General features: G+C 37.4%; 1 protein-coding gene across 12 annotated transcripts in view; it reads right to left on the reverse strand.

Annotated features, from left to right (window-relative positions):
- Window positions 1-17,696, reverse strand: part of NEK7 (NIMA related kinase 7) — a 158,703-nt gene that overhangs the window by 43,207 nt on the left and 97,800 nt on the right. For 11 of the 12 annotated variants that reach the window (XR_003679293.2, XR_003679294.2, XM_028488287.2 and 8 more), the window contains 2 exons: window positions 3,294-3,402; window positions 2,299-2,406 (listed from right to left, as the gene is read on the reverse strand). The exons of the other annotated variant lie outside the window; for it this stretch is intronic. Coding sequence is in view for 9 of the 11 variants with exons in the window: in XM_028488287.2 (XP_028344088.1) it covers window positions 2,299-2,406; window positions 3,294-3,402 (217 nt within the window). In the remaining 2 variants the exon portion in view is untranslated. The remainder of the gene's footprint in view (window positions 1-2,298; window positions 2,407-3,293; window positions 3,403-17,696) is intronic. 12 annotated transcript variants of the gene reach the window in all.

Here is a 17,696-nt window from a genome sequence, read left to right on the forward strand (position 1 = left end):
TCTGTCCTTGTTATGTTATACCTATTCTCTGTTAGCAAAGAATTTTTCCTGATCCTCCTACATAGGATTTTGGTTGGGTCCAAATACCTTGGTAGGCTAGAGTTCAAACTTTAATTCTTGATGTTCAACGTACTTTGCTTAGTGAACTTCAGTTTCAAACCATCGAAATCTTTACTTCACAGAGAAGATAGGCAGGAATAAAGCATGTTTTCTTATTTTGAGAATATTTTTCTCAAAATAATACGGAAAACAAAAATACTTGTGAAAGAAATTATTTTTCTATTGATTCATTCATCAAACAAACCAGTCTCATTGCTACTTCCTCACTGGCTGTACTTCAGGTGTGTCTCAGAATGTTTTATAATTATGGGCATCCCATTTATATGTGTGTGTATCCACACGCACACACGCACACACACGCACGCGCACACACACGCACACACACAACTACATGACCCTAAGTGAACTGATTTAGATAAAAACTGACGTTAGAAATTCTTAATGAATTATTAAATCTATTAAATTTTTGCTCTCTATATCATATAATAACACATCACCTAAATCTAAGACATGCATACACGTTTGTAAACCCCTCTGAGAACTTTTGTAAGAGGCAGTGACAGGCCAGCTAATGAGGCCCATTTCCTAAACTGTTAAGATTCGGTTTTCACATAATCTGCCGGATACCTAGGGTCAGGCAACTACGGCATGCTCAGAGTGACAGCCTGCAAAGCAGCATTTACACAATACATATATGTGTGCAGGAGCATGGGCATGTGCAGTTGTGCCTGTGTGCATGTATGCGTGTGCGTGTGCAACTGTGACCTAGCATTTCTAGGTAGACTAACAACAGAGTGCTGTTAGGACATTCCGTTCGGATGAGTGACAGTGACCGCGTTATCTTTCCTAACGATCAGTGGCACCGGCTTGGAACAGTCGAAAGTTTTCTTCACAGAAATCCTCTACTATTTGCACTGTCAAAGTTGGAACTTCCAAATAAAACTTTATTAAAGTGCTCTGCAAATTTATGCATTTCTTATGGAACGTCACATCAAATTTTCCTATCCTGAAAAAACTAATGTTCTGCAAGAATAAATGTAAAGTGAAAGAAAAAACTAAAACGTTGCTACTCGGCATTGGGTGAAATTTTATTTTCTTAAAGTACTGGACAAAATTGAAACAAAGTATTATCTCCCCACCACTTCTTGATCTAGGACCCAATATGTGTCACTCAGCAAATATCGATCAGGTGCCTACTTATGTGCCACACACTATCCTAGATACAGAAGGATTAAATGACAGGTTCAAGGCCACACAGGACCTTTGTGACAAAGCCATTTAAAAATGTCCAGTCAACTATTCAGATGCTCGTTTCACTGCTTCGTTATTTAGTGTAACTCACTTATTCCTCATCAAGCCATTTAAAATTTTTTTATTTCTCATTTAAAAACAAGAATTTTATCCAAAAAATCAATTGTTTTCAATGATTTCCTCTTTCACCAAAGATGGGGCATCATTAAAGCCAACTTATTTTTATCTTAATCCTTGTTTTATTTTGGTTGTTACCATTTTGACAAAGTCATATTACAAGGGGACAATACGATTTGAAGAGTTTTAGGAGAAGCTCTATCACTCCCTTTAAGTTATTCAATTTAAAAATTATTTCTTCCTAGTTAATTTCTATCGTTTCTAAACTGGACAACCTTCTTTCCATTACTATAACGTTGTAATAGCTACATTCAGTTCTATTTTAGGTACAAAGGACACTCGTATATTATCAGCTCTAAAATGAATAAATTACAAGTATCTTCTTCTTTATAACTTAGGGGAACATCTTCCTCCTTAGCCATAGATCATCTCTCGGTCCCCCCTCTGGAGCAATCACAACCATGCATGTTACTTTAATAAATAAACATTTACAAACAACTATACTATTTTTAAATGGTCAGGTGAGGTCCTTTTTCAAGATACGGTTTATTCTTCATATCATCTTAATATTATTAATGTAAAAGAAACGGAAGGATCCATGGCAATGGTTAAAACTAGATTTGTTCGGTGGCCTTTTCTTTTACTAAACGCCTGCCTGAGGGTCAAACTAACAGAAGTATCCAATTGTCACATGAATGGACACATTATACCTGACAGGTTTCAGCTCAGGACCTGATGATTTTTAAAATAGTTTTATTTAGACTATAAAAGCTAGCATGTAATCTGTACATCCCTTACATTTTTAACCATATGGGTGGGGTGGGAGGAAGGGGGGTAGATAACCGAATGAAATTATATTGTGTCTCTTACCTAAAGAATGTGCAGCTGTGGTTTTGGAGCTAAAGAACCGACCAAGCCCAAGATCTCCAAGTTTGACCACCCCAGTGGCTGTAATGAACACATTAGCTGGTTTTATATCTGTGAATAAATGAAGGGATCAGGTGAAAGGTGATGTCAGTTTAGGTATATTCAAGGAACTAAAAAACACTTCTCATTGTTGAATTTAAAATATATCTCAAAAATGAAAGTCAGTTTGAATTTTTAACCAATTATTTTGAGTAATTTTCATATAGCCTAATATTTCTGAGTTCTCGGTCCCCTGACAGACAGATAATCGTCAATGCAGGATGATGATCACTATTCATTTTCATTTAAAATGCATTTTGTTCTCCATTTTCAAATAAACTTCTGTGAAATTCAAAGCACAAAATAAATTTGTGCCCTTCTTATATCAATTTCAAATAGAATATCCCACTAAATAGTAATTTATTGACATGTTTACATAAAATATAAAATCATAACTCTGACACAGGTAATTATTTACTTAGATGACCTTCGAAATTTTAATTGCTTAAATAAATTGTACTGAAATTTTTCAAACCCCCAAATCCAGGGATTAATGCCTTAGTGATGTAACCTTCATATATTCCACCCAACCGTTTGACTGGTAACTAAGAATATATTAACAGTGAATGCTGAACATTAAAAATCTAAGTAGCTGTAATGCATAGTTCATTAAAAAAAAACCACACAACTCTTCCTTATGCATGTTCAACTGCTTTCCTGCATCTACTTTTTTTCTTTTACCAACATGATCAGTAAAAAAAAAAAAAAAAAAAAAAAAAAAAAAGTCAAACAGAAAAATAACGAATTCTCATTCTTATTTAAAAAAAAAAAACCAAGCAGGCTTCACTTAAAGGCTTATCACTCTAGTAAAATCAGAACCTGGAAATAAATTACCTGGGAAAGCCTGATACTGTGCATCGCTGACACCAACACTAAAAGTTACTCATGACTGAACTCACCCCGGTGCATGACTCGGCGAGAGTGCATGTGCTCCAGCGCACTGCACAGCTGCACGAAGTACTTCCAAACAGTCCTTTCAGGAATTAGCCTCTTTTGTTTCTTAAAATGCTGTTTAAAAAATTTTAAATAAGATTTTAAAAAAGAAACTATCTTCAGACTAGATTCTGACTTCAGTCAGGAAAAACACCTACTTTTATCTACCTAGTACCAGCTAGAAAACATGATTTTCCATAGTGAAAGGATACCAAGATTTTTACCGGACACAGTGGCTTACATGTCTCCCTATTGTATCTAAGGTCGGCACAAGCCGTATCGTGCTACGTCTTTGTGGTGTCCATCTACTTCAAAAAATTAACATCCACATAAAGTCATTTCTTATCCTAAAAGGAGGATGTCAGATTTTATTTTAAGAATAGCCAGAATAAAAGAGTCTAGAGACCTGGAGGTGATTATGTTCATTACAAGACAGTCCTTCTCTTGACAGAAGGTAGTGAAGTACAATTCCTTTAAATATTGAACCATCCTTGGTGATTTGAAATATCACTTAATTTATTAAAAATTAAATAAATAAAGGGATTTATGTGAAAAGTTTTCATGAATATTTCCACTGCATACTCCAAGTCAAACTTGTACTTTGCTTTGAATGAATGAAACTAAATATGGGAGCAAAACATTACAGGAAGACCAGGGCAAAAAAGCTGAGCGTAAATATGCTAGTTTGGAAGGAGGGGGCCATCACGCATAAGAGGGCAGTAACTAAATAACTGCAAAACCAAAGGTGCATATTCATGCCCATTTTTCTACATTACCTTTGCTAGAAGAATATACTAATAATATGTTGATTCAAGAACACAGTTCGTAGCTTCATAAGATTTATAAAGATTCTTTACATAAAAATTATTTTTCAAAAACAAAAGTGTAATTGGTTTCCTACGTAGCCAAATCTATAAATGACCAACATGAAGAAGTATTTCATTTAAACAAATTTTCAGACAATTTAAAATTTTTAAGAGATACATTAATAGACATTGACATTTAAATACGTGCTTTAATGCACTTTATCTGGTGACTTGACATTTTTGGAAGTTCAACTAATTTGATTTTTTTTGTTATTGAATATGGAGAATGGTACTTCAGATGATTCCAAAATAATGAGCTGTGTCAGTCCCTACCCCTGTGGCCAGTTGAGGGCAGGCTGAAAGGAAACACAATACAGGGAAACAAATCTGCTAGTATCCCTACTTCATACCTAGCAAAGGATTATATCTACTCTCTCATATGCACTCCATACACCAAAGGATAAATCTTTAAGGAAAAGCGAATCACTTTAGGTTATTAATCTTTATTGGAACACATACTACAGAAATGAACTTATTAGCAATTTCAACAGCTATTACACATCAGTAGCAAAAAAACAAATAACAATTAGATGACCAGGATATTAAAAAGCAAATCAGGGTTAATACTAAAATGCTGAAAACCTCCCATATCATGTTTCAGCGTTAAGTCTTATTAACTGCAGACTGTGTCAGCACCGGTTTTCATTCTATGGGGGCAATGCTGCAAAGTCAGTTCTATACACATAATTTTCTCTCAGACTTGGAATGAGTCCAAACAAAGCCAGTCTACGTGCTTTCCCTCACTCTGGATTAGCATATCAGAAGAGTGTTTGATGTCGACAGGAAGATGCGGACCAGGTTTCTTTTCATTCAAAAATAAATATACTGTATCATGTAAGTATCAGACCATGAAAGAAGAATCTTATGCTTTAATATAGATTCTGAAACCACCGTAATTATAAGTAACTTGACAATTTACCTTTAAAGTTCCATTATTAAAAAATAAATCATATATAAAGGAAAGGGCAGAATGAAAAAATTGCCCTCAAAATGGAAGATGTAATCAGGCCAAGATAGTCTGACTATTTTCGTGTTCTCATATTCTTGTTTAGGATCATTTCTTTCAATAACAAATTAAAGATGATAACAATAAACTGGCATCAATATAATGCTACCGAGACAGAATGACTTGGCCAAATGTAACTATCTAAATTACTAACATTTTTCTGAAGAATAATTTTAGGAATTTGACTGGATCATAAAATAAATCAAAAGCAGTTTCATTACGTCATTGGTTATCTCTCAATATTTTTTACGTGTCTGTTTAAACACATGCAGTTTTTGAACCATCCTTCAGGGTAGGACTTTTTTTTTTTTTTTTTTTTGAGGAAACCAATACTTATGATGAGAAAAGGCTGTCTGTTCTGATGGTGGCACTGTTGGCTATCTCTTAAAAAGAGGATGAACAGAAAAAAGGCAATACAAATTTGAATTCTTTTCACGACTGGTAAAATTTATATTAGCACTACAAAGGAGGAACTTACAAAATGCCAATGTATGTAAAAAAAGAACCACCTTTTCTTAACTTATTCTAATATATACGTATCTTTTAAAAGTTAATTATCCAGTTAAATAGCATTACTGTTCAAAAATCCTATTTTTCTCTTGAAAAAAGACAGTCCCACATAAACATTCAGCTCTAGATTTGGAAAAACTCTAATACCAATACACAGAAATAAAAAATGTACATTTATTTGTCATGTGGTAAGTTTTTAATAAAGCAGTAAATAATTTTTAAACGTTAGTATTAATAAAGATTTCTGTGAAAAAACCGGATATGTCATTTTTACTATATTTATGTTATAAAATAGAATTTTAACTTTTTATATCTGAAAATAAAATATCTAAAAAGTCATGAAAAGACAGAAATTAGCACTCAGGTATACCTAACCACTTGGACAGAATTATTATTTAGTCTTTTTTTCAAAGGTACGTTCACCTTTTCTCTACGCAAAGCTTCAAATATTGTTTACTTTAAAAGCATATTTTCTATCTCCATCAACATTACTCAAATAAACACTGAACATTATTCACATCAAAAAAAAAAAGATGTAACAAAAAAGGCAGCTAGGGTACATGGAAAATGCATATACAAACATCAGGTTATATTACATTCTCACTTATGTGTAAAAAGATTACCAGCATCTCACTTAGGTGAAATTGAGCAACCCTGGTAAAACATGTACAATGTCACTCAATGACGTGTATTAATATAAAAGAAGCTAGCTGATGCAAGCTGCTTCCATTCAAAGATTTCTGGAAAACAGTCACATCTTTTTTTAAAATTGTCAAACATCCTCCTACAAATTAGATGCCCCAGACCAAATTACACAGTGGACACTGCCTGTCAAGTATCAGTTTTTGGGTCACTTGGTTCCTGAATCTAGACACCACTACTCCAAACAGCACATGCATTTATTTCTAAGTTTTATATCTCTAGCATTCCTCCTCAGGAAACCTTGGGAAAACATTTTAACAGTATGTTACCCAGCATAAACTCAACAACAGAGAAAGAACAGGAAATTATCTTGTTGGATCACAACAAAGTTAATCTCTATAATGTATCAAAATATTTAAGCCCGTAGTTTGGTATATTAATTTTTAACAGGAAAGTTTCAGACAAAACACCCAGAACCAGAGTGCCAGCTTCACAGGTGTGCGGCCCATACGTTCACACAGGGCCCTGCACTGAGTGTAATGCTCTGTTCTGCCACCTAGAAATTCCTAATCATTTGTCAACAAGGGGACCCACGATTGTGTGCTGGTCCTGGGAACCATATACCAAGCATCCTTTGGAAACAACATACTGCTGTAGTTAAAAACAAAACCAAAGAAACAACAAATACAATCCTGTCAGGCAAGTCATTCTTGAAGAAAATTAGGAGAAATGGTAATTAAATAACAAGAAATAATGAAGTTATATGAGAACTGGCATTGCAGGCATCAGCTGTTTCCCATCTCTTCCAAGTATCTAACAAGAGGAAGTAAGTAATTTATGTTCACTATGAGGAACTATTTCCTGCTTGGGAGTGTTATCAAATGTTTCACATGCCACTCACAGAATCCATATGCACCTTTAATAACAGACTGATTCTTGACAGTAATGGTTGTGTGACCTTGAACAAGCCGCTTAACCTTGCCGGGCCTCTGTGTCCTCACTATATTAAACAGAGTTTGGAGATGATCTGTGTGGCGCCTGCCACCTCTAAAGTATCTCAGTTACAAATAAAACACAAATAATAAATGCCTGATTGGCACATTTTCACACTTAAAATAACAAATTTTACCGGTATGTCCTGTCCTTTAAATCACCAGCTGATAAAAACAAAGCAAAAATAACAATCCTAATACCTCTGAGATCCCCATAGGTCCAGTTAATGCTATAAATGGCCTTCACATAAAATAACAGGTCAAATTTTTGTAATTAGGTAAATTATAAGGTAACTGACCTTGTAATTAGGTCAACCATTTACCAACAGAAGGGATGTTATGTTCCCAAACATTTCTGTAAGTATAATGCATTTTTATAAGATGACATTTTGCAGTGGTTATTTCAAAGAATCAGATGCACAGGGACTGGGTGTTGGAAAAGACAGGATACTTCTAAAAGTGTAACTGACAGTTCTAAGTGTGATTTTTATTATATAACAATCTTTCTATGGAAATATTTTTATTCCAAAGGCATAAGAAGGTGTCAACAGACTAAACTGTACAAGTATTTGCTATACACCAATTTTGGGAATTATATAAATGCATAAAATAGTTCTGTCTCAATAAGAATTTTGGTATGTGATACTAATTTGCAATGTGTGAATATTTTCACCCTTGGCACCCAGAATAAAATTTAGGTATCCTAAGTTGCTTCAGAAGATGCAAGTAGAATGGGCCTGGCAGTCAGGAGATCACTAAAAATACTTCTCATCTGCATCTAATTTTATCCTCTTTGATAAAACATGTCTCATCCAAGCTCTACTTGTCTTTTTCCTTTCCTATAAATGTTAGAAAAAGCTGCTAAGCGTACTCAGCTGTTTCTAATTATAATTTAATAGAACATCAATGTAATCCATTCATTCCCCAAAGTCAAAATCATATAGGTTAATAATGGAAGTGGAAAACATATTTTATCTTACGGTAGAAAATGTGAAACAGATAAGATTTTTTTTCTGAGTAATTAAGCCTTGGCAGAAAAAAAAAGACCTTATTTAGCAAACAAGAAAAATAAGCTCCTATAAAGTCACAATATTCATCCCCCTGAAAAGTTGCCTTCTAAATGATCACACATCAGTGTCAAGGAAACTTAGGATATTTTAAAAAATCAATGAAAAAGATATGAGTGCATCAGAATTACTACAAGGAATGATGCCTGCATTGCTGCCACGTTGATAATTCTTAAGAGAAGCTTCCATGTTCCTAAAATTTACGGGAAAATACTTGGAAATACTTAAGATGTTGTCTCTACTGCATTAGAGGACTAGAGACAGAGGTGGTGAGGTGAAAAAGCAGAAACTCCATCTTTAGGACGACATGGAAGGTCACAAAGAGAGAGGGCAACACTTGCCTCTTTGATGAATTCTTTCTGGTTATGTTAAACCAGACAATAGTAAGAGAGTTAGAAAGATACTTCAATATTCTTAATGGACAAGGAAGACAGCAGAACAATAGTGAGACAATAAAAGTCTCTCAGTAGAAATCTGAGCAAAGAAAAATGGGACGGAAGTCCATACCTCTTCTCTCTACTTAATTGTCTACAGCTACCAGCACTACTGCTCGTGGTGGTAAATGGTTTATAAAGGCAGCTTTCAATCAATATTACCTTCAAATAGAAGGAGCAAAAAGTTCCCTGAAAATTATCTTCTAATTTTTTTCCTAAGTAAATATAGTTCAAAACTTACACACCACTTTTTCATTATGCTCACAGGACGACATAATGGCCATTATGGTACATAATTTTCAATTTATTAAAATCCCTAAGTTCAATACTACTTTATTACCAAACTTCTCAGGTATCAAAGAAAACCCAAGGGACACTTTATCAGTAACACTGCTTCTGTAAAAATAATGCTGTGTAACACACCTACATATACATACCACAGAGACATAAATCTACATGGTTACACACACACAGGTGTACATGCATGATGTAGGTAGGTAGGTACCTACGTATAGAATATTCAATTCTGTATAGTTTTTTCAGATAGCACCACTAATCTGTAACCTTAAGACTTCTGAATAATTCTAAAGTCATGTATAATATAAGATAGATAGCAATCGTATACAAGAGATTCAGCAGGAGACAGACTGCATTTGGAATCGCTGGCAATTCTCCCTGTGGTCTGGCTTGGGCTGCACACTTTATGCCAGATGCTGAAATGGACAGTGTCTGTATCCTCTAGACCATAAATCAGAGTCAGCAAAGATAGATGGTGCTGCTGGGGAGATTTTACTGCTTCAAGGATCCAAAGGTCAAGAGTGTAAAAGACATTTCTAAGTGATTTTATTTCCAGTACAGCCTCTAAATTTGGATAAGAACAGATAAGAATATGTCTGCAAATGCAAAAAAACAACCACACCAAGAAGGCGAACAAGATTTACACATTATAATATTTGAAGATAATAATTATCTCCAAAACACTTCACGTTTTAGCTAACTTATCAAAGTTTGTGGTAAGCAGAATTCTCAGACATACCTCACCCCTCAAAGTCCTCAAGTCCTGGTGCACCATCCCCTCCCCTTGAGTGTGAGCTGGGTGGTGAATGTGATGAACTATCACCCCCATATTAGGTTATCTTATGTGACAGAAAGGATTCGGCAGATATAATTAAGGCTCTAAATCAGCTACTTTTGAGATAATCACCAGGAAGATTATCCTGGGTGAACCTGACCTAATCGGGTAAACCCTTCAAAGAAGTCAGAGAGATTCAAAGCCAGAGAGACTCTCCTGCTGGACTTAAGGGAGCAAACTGCCACAGCAGACAGGGTCACGTGGCCTCGAAGACGGCTCCCAGCTGACAGCCAGGAAGAAAGCAGGGACTTCCATCATACAGCCGCAAGGAACTGAATTCTCCCAACAATCAGTGAACAAGGAAGAAAGCCCTAAACCTCAGATGAGATCACAGGCCCAGCTGGCACCTTGATTTCAGTTTCTAAGACCTTGAGCAAAGAACCCACAAACCAGTATGTGAACTCACTGACCCCCCCCCACAAATTGTGAGATAATAAATTTGTGTTTCTTTAAGCAGATAATTAGCAATTAAAAACTAATACAAAGTGCATTTATAAACACAGTAAAAAAATCCGTATAAAAAATTAACATTATGTCTGTATAAAGGAAGAGTCTTAAAGCTCCTACAAAATTTAAAAGAAATACCACACAGGTGGTAACAATGTAGAAAATACACAGTTGACAATCCAAAAACACAGCCCTATAACTAAATATATTACAAATAAGAAGAGGTAGCCTAACTCAGGAACAAGACACAGGAGCCACTCTCACCACCCCTATTCAACACAGCCCTGAAAGAACCTGCCAGAGCAATCAGGCAAGAAAATAAACAAATTAAGGGCATCAGAACCGGGTAGGAAGAAGTAAAATTGTCTCTACTTGAAGATGACATGATTTTATAAGTAAAAAATCCTAAAGACTCCACCAAAAAAACAGTTAGTTCTAATCAACGAATTCAGTAAAGTTTCAGGATAAAAAATTAACATATAAAAATCAGTAATGTGGGCTTCCCTGGTGGCGCAGTGGTTGAGAGTCCGCCTGCCGATATAGGGGACATGGGTTCGTGCCCCGGTCTGGGAAGATCCCACATGCCGCAGAGCGGCTAGGCCCGTGAGCCATGGCCACTGAGCCCGCGCGTCCGGAGCCTATGCTCCACAACGGGAGAGGCCACAGAAGTGAGAGGCCTGCGTACCGCGAAAAAAAAAAAAAATCAGTAATGTTTCTATACAGTAATAGTGAATTATCTGAAAAAGAAATAAAGAAAACAATTCCATTTACAGTAGCATCAAAAACAATAAGATACTTAGGAATATCTTAACCAAGGAGGTGAACGATCTCAGAAAACTACAAGATATTGATGAAACAAATTGAAGAAGACACAAATAAATGGAAAGAAATCCCATGTTCATGATCAGAAGAATTAATATTATTAAAATGTCAATCCTACCAAAAGCCATCTATAGGTTCAATGCAATCCCTATTAAGAATCCAATGGCATTTTTCGCAGCCGTAGACAATACAATTCTAAAATTTATGTGGAGCCACAAAAGACCCCAAACAGCCAGAGCAATCCTGAGAAAGAAGAATAAAGCGGGAGGCATCACACTTCTTGATTTCAAACTATATTACAAAGTTATAGTAATCAAAACAGTATGGTACTGGCATAAAAACAGACACATAGATAGATGGAAAAGAACTGAGAGCCCAGAAATAAACCCCAGGATTTACAGTCAACTAATATTTGACAAGGGAGCCAAGAATACTCAATAGGGAGAAGACAGTCTCTTCAATAAATGGTACTGGGAAAACTGGACATCCACATGTAAAAGAATAAAACTAGACCCTTATCTTTCACCACTCACAAAAATTAACTCGAAATGAACTAAAGACTTAAACGTGAGACCTGAAACCATGAAACTCCTAGAAGAAAACATAGGGAAAAGCTCCCTGACAATGATTTTTTGGATATGACACCTAGAACATAAGCAACAAAATGAAAAATAAACAAGTATGATGACATCAAACTAAAGAGCTTCTGCACAGCAAAAGAAACAATCAAAAGGTGAAAAGAAAACCTACAGAATGGGAAAAATATTTGCAAACGATATATCTGATGAGGGGCTAATATCCAAAATATATAAAGAACTCACACAACTCCACAGCAAAAAACCCCCAAATAATGCAATTAACAAACAGGCAAAAGACCTGAGTAGACATTTTTCCAAAGAAGACATATGAATGGCCAACAGGTACATGAAAAGATGCTCAACATCACTAGTCATTACGGAAATGCAAATCAAAACCACAGTGAGATACCACTTCATGCCTGTTAGAATGGCCATCAAAAAAAGACAAGAGATAACAAATACCGGCCAGGATGTGGAGAAAGGGGAACCCTTGTGCACTGCTGATGGGATTGTAAACTGGTGTAGCTGCCGTGGAGGAGCCTCAAAAAAGTAAAACTAAAAATAAAAAACTAAAAATAAAACCATGTGATCCAGCAATTCCACTTCTGGAAATATATCCAGAGGAAATGAAAACAAACTCTATATCTGCACCCCCATGTTTTTGCAGCATTATTTGCAGTAGCCAAGACATGGTAACAACCTAAGTGTGCATCAATCAGCGTATGGATGAAGAAGCTGTGGTACATATAAAATGGAGTATTATTCAGCCATAAAAAATGAGGATATCCTGCCATTTGCAAATACATGGATGGACCTTGAGGGCATTGTGCTAAGTGAAAGATAAATACTGCATGATGTCGCTTACATATGGAATCTAAATAAAAAACGCACAAACACACACACAGTCTCATAGAAAAAAGAGATCAGATTTGTGGTTGCCGGAAGTGGGGGAGGTACTGGAGGAAGATGATCAAAAGGTAAAAACTTCCAGCTATAAGATAAATAAGTACTAGTGATGCAATGTACAGCATGATGGCTACAGTCAACACTGCTGTCTGATATACTGGGAAGTTGTTAAGAGAATAAATCCTAAGCGTTCCCATCACAAGAAAAAAATCATTTTTTTCCCTTTTTTTTGCATTTTCTTTTTTTTTTTTTTTTTTTTTTGGCGGTACGCGGGCCTCTCACTGTTGTGGCCTCTCCCGTTGCGAAGCACAGGCTCCGGACGCGCAGGCTCAGCGGCCATGGCTCACGGGCCCAGCTGCTCCGCGGCATGCGGGATCTTCCCAGACCGGGGCACGAACCCATGTTCCCTTCAACGGCAGGCGGGCTCTTAACCACTGCGCCACCAGGGAAGCCCTGCATTTTCTTTTTATTGTACCTATACGAGCTAATAGATGCTAACTAAACTTACTGTGATATTCATTTCACAATATATTACATGTAAGTCAAACCATTATGCTGTACACCTTAAACTTATACAGTGATGTATCTCAATTATATCTCAATAAAATTGGAGGGGAAAAAAGAGATAGCCTTAACTAATTATTTGAAAAACAGAGCTCAATTTAAATTATTTGTATGTCATATTTCACTAAAAACTCTGTAAGAATAATATTCACTTCCTTCTTAGCCAGTGTGGTGTGGTATGACAATTTTTTGGCAGATAACAAACTTCTGAGTTTCCCTTCATGAGACTTTTTATGTTGGGTTTATCTTGTTTTACTGATATTTTAGTAAAGTATAGCTTTAAAAAATATAATGTTAAATATATGCACTTATATTTTCTTCTATCTGTCTCAAACTGACTTTCTAATAGGCAATTATAAATATAGGAACTTATAAATAGTTCCAAGAATAAACTATATTTTGGCAAAATAGGCTATGAAAATTTTAAATATATTTTAGCAATATTTCTACTGACAAAGTGTAATAAACAAAGCTCTAGTTTATATATTTCTGAGATTAGTCTCTTATCTCCTCTATACTAAGTCTCCATCAGTTTCTTAGCAACAGAAAAGTGAAATAAATAGTATTAATAAGGCATACTACAAAATGGAACATGTATTGGGTCAATTTAGGATACAATAAAGAAAATGTATAGCATATATATATCACAACTTGATAAACTATAATCCAACTGTTACTTTGTAAGAGTCTTTTCCTTTAAAATTCTGATTACTGATGATAAAGAAATATATGATGAAAAATTCTGGATTTCCTTTTATCTTAAAACTCATCTGGGAAGTATTTCATCTGACCACAGCCTCAGGTATTCCTCTGTCACTAATTAGAGAAATACTGAATATTTCCACTATAAATTGCTTAATTATATTTGTCAGCCTGCTCTAAACCAATTAATTATTTACTTGTAAAAATCTTTGATGCAGTGCTATCCAGAGGTTCATTTCTGGAATACAGACCAGGAGCTATATTTCCTCTTCTACCCCAATTAAGCTGAAGAGTTGAGACAGTGAAATACATTGTTGTGATGAACAATGATTTACAATACACGCACCATAAAGAAATGAATCACGTTTCTTACAATTCAAGTATCTACCGCTGTCCTTTATAAAGCACTAAGTCACTGTCATGTTCCTTCATAAAGAAGTTCCTATGATTTTTTTCCATAACGTGGTCTCTATTATACAGACTGGCTTATAACACAAATCAAAGTGGTTAGAAAACAATTTTAGAATTTCTTAGGGCCAAAAAACCCCCTTCCTGTATCAGAACGCTGTCTCCTCTCATGCCACATACCACTCGATATCTCAGCAACTCCTCGTGGGACCGGAGTATGAAACAGTAGGAAACATGTGCCTGTCATACCACCACCCATGTTTACTGATGGACCCCTGGAACAGAGGAGTGGAACAGAGGTGAGACAATCAGCTGTTATACATACACTCTCCACACATTTATTGAGTTTCTACTATCAGCCAGGTACTCCCTGGAAAATGAAGGCAGGCTGATGAGTGAAGCAGACACAGTCCCTGTGCTCAGCAGGGCTTTAGGTCAAATGGGAAATCCAGACATCAGGAAAATAATCCCACCAATAAATGCATGAATGTCTTACGAAGCGCTGAGAGAAGAGTATGCCGGGAGTATTAAGAGCATAAAGCCGTCTACAGGTCAAAGAAAACCATCCCTGAGAAAGCGATGTCTGAGCAGAGAGCCGAAGGACAGACAGACATAAGCCCAGCCAGCCTGGGGGGCACAGCACTTGGGGCAGCGGAAGCTGATGCTCGACTGCCCTGAAGAAGAACTGAGAGGCCGCTGCCGGGGCCTGGGAGGGGAGGCGGGGCAGATTCTACAGCAAGGGTTTGCTGAGCACCTACTGTGTGCAGGGCTCTGTCCTCAGCACGAGGGGTGCGTGAGGACACGACACAGAGGAGGGCTCCTCTCTCCGAGAGCCTAGGTTCTGGATCACACTTGGTTCTGTACGTCTCGTCAAACATCTTTATCTTTACCTCAATGGGAAACTCTAGGAAGATTTGAAAGCAGAGGTTTTTTTTTCTTTGTTTTTCTCTCCCTCCTCACTTCTCTTAAAGACTGATGGAGAAACAGAATAGACTTGAGGGATGGATCCTGGACGCCGGGAGATTAGTTAAAAAGCTCTCATGTTCCAGGTGAGAGGTGACAGTCCGTCACTCAGCAGAGAGAGAAACGGAAACGGAGCTGGGTGGAGAAATCTGAGAGACACTGAGAAGGAAAGTAAACAGAACTCGGTGACAGACTGAGAAGGGGAGGTAAGAGAGAAAGAAGTCCGAGAAGACTGCTGGGGTCCAGCGTGTGGGTCCAGCGTGCACCCTGGACAGCCCAGGGCCAGCCTCCATGAGGGAAACCACGGGTCCCCGTGTAGACGTGGGGAATCGCGTGTGCTCAGGATTCAGACAGAGCTCCACACTACAGATAAGAAACTGGATCAACACAAGCCTAGAGAGTAACTGACCCACTGGCACGAACAAGATCAATCGGGAAGGGAGAGAAAAGCAAAAAGCAAAAAAAAGCCAGGACGGAAACTTTTAAAACTCCGTCATTAAAGACTAGGAAGAAGAGAATGACTCAGTCAAGAAGAATCAGAGTCTCCAGAGAGGCAGGAAGAAAACCAAGGCACTCTGGGACTCAACAAGCCATAGGGGGAGTCTTTTAAGAAGGACGGTAGGAAAAGCAGAGGCAAAGGCGGCTGAGGATCAAGCAGAACGAGGACGGGACCCGGCCACTGGATTGAATGACACGGGTCACTCGAGAGCCATGCCCTGTGGTGTGCTTGAAGCCGGGTCAGGAGTGAGCGTCTGACTGTGGAGACAAACAGAACTCGGGCAGCGGGAAGGGAAAGCCAGGCGGAGGCGGGGGTGGCAGGACTGAACGCAGCAGGGCCTCCCTTCATCGCCTCGTTTAGAGCAGCCACACCCTCCTCTGAACCTGATTTCCTTTTTCTCCATTGTACTGACCGACGTCTGACGTACTGCATTTCCACTCGCCTATCATTCTGTCTTCCCCACTAGACATACGGTTCTCGGAAGAATCAATGAATGCGTGAAGGCGGGACGTGTGTGCGTGTGAACGTGTTTAAGATAACAGTGAACTGAGCATGTTCAAGTGGTGTTAGAAGGACCCAGCAGATGCCTCCAGGATGCGGAATAGATAAGTAAGGTTTCTGAGAATCGGAGTAGAGAGAGAACAAAGAACCCAGGTGGCGACACACACAATCCCTTCCGTCCAACAAGGAATACGGAGACAGGAGAGAAGGAAGAGAGAAGACTGAGGGGCCAGGCTGGTCCAGCAGGTTCGGCCACGGGAAGGTGAAGGCATCCTGACTGATGACGTCCATTCACAGGAGGAAGACGACGTCACCTTCTTCCTGTGAAAGAGGAGGCAGGCTGCCATCTGCGAAGTGTGGTGAGAGGAGAGGGGAGAAGGGGTGACCAGAGTATTTAAACAGAATAGAGAGCGTTCCAGTACCTATCAAGTAGATAGCACACATTCAGAAAGGCACATGTAATTATAATACTTAAGTACGTGCACACATCTGTACATATGCCTACAAAAATAAAATACCTATACATTATTTAGCCCTCAAAATAAGACTATAAGGCAGGTATTATTAACCCAATTTCATACCTAAGGAAACTGCAGCTCAATCATTAAGATTAAGTAGTTAAATCAAGGCCATAGCATCACTGCTTAGAGTCCTCTATCACCCTCAGAAGCTCCCAGTCTGTCTAGATTTGGCTGTCTTGTTACAAACTACCATTCTAACCTATCCTACTCCTTTACAAAACTTATTACAACTCCAGTTACACAGTTTTCTGTGAGTGTCAGTTAAATGCCTCTCTCCTAGACAAGTTCCAAGAAGCCATAAACCAGGCATACAGCACACAATGTCCAGTAAATAAACAAATTAAAGAGTGTTATTTTCTTTAAGGCTACAAATTGGTATAACTATTTGAGAGAACAATTTGGCAGTATCTGTTATGATTGAAAATGCATATACCCTATTGGTCAGCAATATTATTTATAGAAATCTGTGTAACTGTCTATTAAATACAGTGTGTATGGTACTGTTGTACTGAAATACACAAGGTTTTGTACTGGAGCTTTCTAAGAATTAAACGATGGAAACAGTCCAACTGTCTATGATAAAGCAATAATTACATACACTGTGATGCGTCTGAGAAAGAATACATAATCAATCAGTATATATTTTTGTATGTGTGTGTATCTGTGTAAAAGATACAAAATAAAGTTGGAAAGGTTTTATGCACATAAAAGTCAGTGGTTTATCTGGGAGATGGAAATGCAGGGAGGAAAGTTAAGGCTTTCACCATTTGAGAAAACTAATCAGAGATATTTTACATTTAAAAAAATAA

Source organism: Physeter macrocephalus, chromosome 4 (assembly GCF_002837175.3).
Source record: "Physeter macrocephalus isolate SW-GA chromosome 4, ASM283717v5, whole genome shotgun sequence".
NCBI classification, from domain to species: Eukaryota; Metazoa; Chordata; class Mammalia; order Artiodactyla; family Physeteridae; genus Physeter; species Physeter macrocephalus.